The sequence below is a fragment of the Mercenaria mercenaria genome, chromosome 1, assembly GCF_021730395.1.
Source record: "Mercenaria mercenaria strain notata chromosome 1, MADL_Memer_1, whole genome shotgun sequence".
Lineage (NCBI taxonomy): Eukaryota > Metazoa > Mollusca > Bivalvia > Venerida > Veneridae > Mercenaria > Mercenaria mercenaria.
In genome coordinates, this window is record NC_069361.1 from 5,477,565 (window position 1) to 5,483,491 (window position 5,927).

Sequence of the window (5,927 nt, forward strand, 5' to 3'; positions counted from 1 at the left end):
AGGCCTCTAAGTTAGGTGGGAGACACTCAAGAGCATCTCAGAACTTTCCAGTGCCTGGACCGGGATTCGAACCACGGACCTCTGGATTGACAGTCAAACATGTTACCACAAGACCACCGGCCGCACTTACCATTTTATGCCAAGTAATTTCAAAATCCCTTGATATATGAAACAAGCAAATTCAGTGAATTAATATCTCCAATGGTTATTTTGAATGAGGGAACTATACTTTGAAAGATATTTAATTTCCATTCCATTGCGGGAATTAAAGGGCAATAACTCTGCGTATATAATACAACGCATAATATAGGAGAGATTGCCGTGGGTCTTGTCACAAGCTATGTGTGGCAGGTCTTTGAAAATGTCAGTTTTATAGACAATATATAGGGAATACTATTTAGGTATACAACCGTATTTGGTGCATTTCAATCTAAACGCCTGCTACACAGGCAAAATCCGGAAACAGTTTATCCGAAAAATACGCCAAATGCAAACACGACTCGCAGGTAATACCTTGAGTAAAATTCAACAAAAATGGACATTTTCAAGTAATTCAAACAAGTTTTTACCTTACTTATTCTCTGGGTTTCAAAATTAATAAGAAATAATTACATAATTCCACAAAGTTCAGACTCTTTGTTTTGTTTCCTTGCTTCCGGTATCCAGGTAAATTATATCCTCGGTTAATTAGTCCCGGGAAAGAAAAAGCGGCTGTGTCAAACCTTTCAAGTAATTTGTAACAGCAGCTATATATCTGGTCAGGGTCTTTCAAAAATGAACATTTGAGTGACCCTGATCTGGTATATAAATGCATTAATACTTGACTTATTGTAGAAGTATAGTGAACATATTTTTTACATGCTATCTGAAGAAGAATAGGAAGCCAGACCTCTTCAAATCTTAGTGCTTTGATTTTGAAAATTAGGAGACATTTCTAAATATTTTTGTCATACACAACATATGCTTATGATTGTATGAAAGAAGTAAAAAGGTATAAATCTAGTACTGTTGCTAGATGCTTTCATGTCAAAATAATTAGCATTAACGCGGTAATGGGCACCACAGTATGTTCTATCGTACTTTTCTTTATTATGCAAGAACCAGACATTATACGTTTATCACCCTATTACAAGTAAAACAAGAGCACCGCAATGGGAATTATGCGGAGCAATATACGCCCGAAGGTATGACCTTGGACCCCTAAGTGTGACATTGACCTTGAAGCGAGCCATCCGAAACATGCGCTCTGCACGTCGTCTAGATATCACTGTGGTGAACATTGTGCCAAGTTTCTTTAAAATCCTTCAAGTAGTTCAAGAGTTACAGAGCGGACACGGAACAAAGCCAGAATTATTATGACTTTTGACCCTAAGTGTGACCTTAACCTTGAAGCGAGGCATCCATGATATATTATGATGACATACTTATATTACACCAAAAGGCAAAGCATGTCACAACGATTACCCGAATTAAGGATCACGTCCAGCTCTAGACATGCATACTCCACCAGACATGACATTTTTGTTGAAACGTCTGAGCGATTTTAGAAGCTACATGCAAATAAAGATTCTAACTAAGTCCTTGTATACAACATAATTATCTACACTCACCTCGCATTCCTTTAAAGCCTGAGCTCCACTCAGACTTGAAGAAGAGCCCCGTGACTTTGTCGTTTGATTTATTGCAGAAGACGAACACTCTCCAACTATATCCGGTTGGTTAACTTGTCGTCTGTATGCTACATCTTCGTACTTTTCCCCGCCGAATATTTCTGCCGCTCCGAAACGCACGACTTGTGGAGATTTCGGAACTTTGTCTGGTTTCTTTTCAGCAGGTCGTCGTATTACCGAAAACTGAACGTTTGCAATATTTTGCGAATCATCGTTATTTGTGGGTCCATAAGTGAAATTTCTCAAAACAGGACTATCAGGTGTTACCCAAGCTTGTTGTGGTCCGTTCTGCGAGGGTTTCTGATAGGGCTTTGGACCAACTAACGGGGGAGCATTCTTTGCACGACCAGCGAAAGGTTTAGAGTGCACTGGCATTCTTCACTTGCAGTAACATACTGTCAAGGCTTGAACGCATTCAAAATTCCGATAAAAAAACAGTCTAAATAATTACAGCAGAAAAGAAATCCAAGAAGGTGACTCTGTTAAAATATCCATCCTTTGTAAGGTATATTTTATTCAGCATTAATATCGTCTCAAAACATGTGTTTGCAGGGGGTGCACATATTTTATTGTCCGTCAATAATGCATTAGCAAAAGATATAAAGCTAGCAGTCATTCTGTATATCTAGCTTCTTTGTATCTATGTTTCAATTTGGGCACAACCCCATCATTATTATCAGTTAATCTCAAATCCCGACTCTTATCTGGGTTTTATCACTACAAGATGAAATCACGCACATCCCCGTTTCATCTATATTTTATGGACACCGAGATCACTTCACCGAATACTTTAAGTATAATTTAATAACATTTTATCAGTTGAATACCCTATATCCGCATACTAAATTATAGATATTCCCGTATATATATATATGAAGCTGTTAATCTGTCCCAACCACCATCACAGTATTCATCGACTTAGTGTTTATTACCTAACTTCTGCTATATTATCTTATAGTTTTAATGCACACTGAAGAAGCAGAAAATATACATTAAATCCACAAAATAGTTTGAATGGAAACTATCCAAAACGCAACAACTAAACAGATATTTCTCCAGTAAGTTCGAAATTCAGAAAAAAACTTTGCAACGAAAAATGCACAAAATATGCCTGTATTGTCTTCTGCTTCACTGATACCCTGAAATAAAGAAGTGCATGTTTGAACTTCAGTATCAAAACAGAACTATCAAACAATCATTCAAAATGCTATTAGTATGGTCTGAGATGAGATTGTTGATCAATGACGAGTGTCATATTATCATCAACTCAAAATAATCACCTGCTCATTTTAACACGAGCTACATTGACTTTTTCCTTAAAACGATCGAAGGCTTTTTATCTAACTTCAGTATTTATCAAATTAACTATTGATTCTAATGAAGCAGTTGAAATTATCTTAAAGGAAAATAGATAAAGTGACTAAATTCATTTATTGACGTATTAGAAAATTGAAAGACCCTAATTATTATCCAAACATATCCTATCAATAACTTTGTCAGCTCACGGTACAAATAGATTTCCTATCAGCTTACGCTGCACGTGGATTTCTGTAATCATCTACAGACAGACCACTGAATAATGAACTTAAATATATGATGGAGAAATCAAGCTCGTGTATAAGTTTCCACGTGTCTTCATTAATTCGAGATTTGGCAACTATTCATATCATTGGAACAAAAACGTCCAAGCAATCTAGACAATTTCAATGGCAGGAGAGCAAAGCCGACCCGCTGACAGATCACTATGGGTCCGACAGAAGACAGCACTGTTTCAAAAATGCATTCGTTCAAAAGTTTTAGCATTTTTTTTTTACTTTCTGTACTAACGCCATCTTCTGTTGAAATAACTGTTTCTGGGTTGCATTCATTTATTACAATACAATATTACACACCACACCCTACTCACAATGTATATATTTGTTAACATTCTAATGTCCAGAACAAAACATCCAAATCTAGGATTTTCTCAACAGGCAACAGGGAAAGAAAACACGCGACTTACGAAGAAACAGTGACGTGTTTAACCTGAAATAGTATCCTAATATCCACTGACAGATGTGTTCAGCAACTTCAAATCCTGTGGATATCGATCTCCAGAAATAAATCACTGATCAATGAAATACTTCAGGAAATAACATCGATACAGTAATTTGTAAGAAATATTAACCAAATGATTAATTTATATAATATTTTATCATTTTATATGTTATGGCAAGTCAGCTAATATTCGGATGCTTATAGGGCGAAAACATATCAAGTATCAAAAAATTGTTTTAAAGATCAAGACAGCTGTCCTTGCAAGTTGGCAGTCTTAGAAAGAAAAAAGTACCTTGCAAGTTGGCAATCTTAGAAACAAAAAAAGTACCTTGCAAGTTGGCAGTCTTAGAAAAAAAGTACTTACCTCTATGCCTGCGAAATGTCCAGAGGACCATATAGCTATCAGCAGAATACGTCCAACTTTAAAACATTCTTCAAGCTAATATTCTAAAGCGTAGAAATAGAAATACTGCAATTTAAAGAGATTTTAAATGCTTGCTCTTCACAAAAGTCCATAAATTTGAATTGTTTGAAAGAAAACTGCGCAGAATCGATTAGATGACCATTGAGGTCACAATGTTAACAGCCAACAGTCGCAGTCTTCATTCAAATAAATGTATATAAATAGTAGTACAAAAATATTCTACTTTTAAAAAGCGAAAAAAAAAAACGTACTCATAAACGTATCGATTGCGATAGTATACTTTTGCTTTCAAAGATATTAAAAAAGGCAATAAGACATACCCATATCGCTGATCCAAATGAGTGATTTAAAATGAAAACTGAAAGTTCAACTTGCAGCCCATGTCAAAAATGTATTTGTTGTAAATTAGGGCAAATAACTTTCATTTGAAATCATGTTTACATTAAAGAATATCCGCTTTCATGTATATATTACTTATTTGCATTGTTTGAATGCTTATATGGTTATCTCACATTTAAGTTATAAAATCTAAAGTAGTTTTAAATGGGGCTTTAAATTTTGACACTATGTCAAATTGTAATTGAAGACGCTCTTTACCATATTTGCCAAGCCCAAGTCACAGTGCGCCAGCTGTGTATCACATATAGAAAGTTTCTCAAGTAGATGTACATTACTATTCCATAAAGTTGATTCACATATTGCTTTTCAAAACAGCTTTTCTTGAAGAATTAGAAAGTGCTATAACAAAAAGTAGTAATGCTTGTAACTGAAAAGTTAATTAAAACAACAGAATGCACAAAATATTCATGTACTTTCAGACAGCCCGGTTATCTACAGGAAGGGGAAAATACCAACTATCTTGACCCTTGAGACCCCTAATTAGTCCCCCTAAAGAGCTGTATGTTCTCGACTATTTGACAGTTATAACTTCTACAGTTCTTCGCCTCAATTTATGTGGGAATATTTGCTTGTTTTTACTGATTTTAAGTTCATACTTTAATATGGCCGTTGTTATATAACATAACAGAGATAGCATTCAATCCATATCAAATAACGTAACGAATCTTGCAAAATTTAAATAAATGCTTCTATAACACGTGCATTATGACATTTCAAAATGGTGACATTTTTTTTTACTTCACGGGAGTACCATGCAAACGCTAACCATAAGTATGGCTTATTTGTAGAAAGACGGTACTGCATGTTTGAAAAGCGGATGTTACGGATCGGTGCAATGTATTTCATATGATAAAATTACCTTTCACAATTTGTTATTTACTTCTTAATTACATAAAGCTGAACACTTCATGCATGAAGAAATGCACAGCCATTTGCACTATAATGCATATCATATACATCAACACTATGTATATTACGAAGTCTCCTTTCTAGGTAACAAGTGAGGTTCAACAACTTCTTTACTGAAAAAATATTTAAAGTCCACACATTCGACTGTAGGGACCAAGGCATATTGTAGTCACACAACTATCTAATGACAGTTAACTTCCGGGCATTTCCAGAGAAAGCAATTTTATCATGTTGATCAAAATAAACCCAGAAGAAGAACTTTTGGAAACATAGCACGCAAGTAGGCTCGGTTATATCGAGTCTATTCATACAGTAGTAGGTAATGAAAACCCGCCACCGGTTTAAAGTGGAACACTAAATGTAAAATAACGCGTCTTTGATATCGCATACCGGAAAAAATTACTATTAGGGGCCAGTTAAGATGGACTCACTGTCAGGCACACCCCTAAATTGAATACAACGAAAACGTTATATAGCCCGGCATACGT

The 5,927-nt window shown here is 35.4% G+C and overlaps 1 protein-coding gene across 1 annotated transcript; it reads right to left on the minus strand.

The window, feature by feature from the left end:
* Positions 1 to 1,535: 1,535 nt before the first annotated feature.
* On the minus strand, positions 1,536 to 4,426 carry LOC128555639 (uncharacterized). The gene is made up of 2 exons (XM_053538612.1): positions 4,072 to 4,426; positions 1,536 to 2,809 (listed from the first exon to the last, which is right to left on the minus strand). Exon 2 carries the CDS (start codon positions 2,043 to 2,045, stop codon positions 1,551 to 1,553), a length of 495 nt encoding a protein of 164 aa, XP_053394587.1. The 5' UTR covers positions 2,046 to 2,809; positions 4,072 to 4,426; the 3' UTR covers positions 1,536 to 1,550.
* Between the last annotated feature and the right edge of the window lie 1,501 nt (positions 4,427 to 5,927).

Excerpts from the sequence above, each read along its gene's own strand:
- LOC128555639 (XM_053538612.1), bottom strand. The coding sequence starts at position 2,045 with ATGCCAGTGCACTCTAAACCTTTCGCTGGTCGTGCAAAGAATGCTCCC.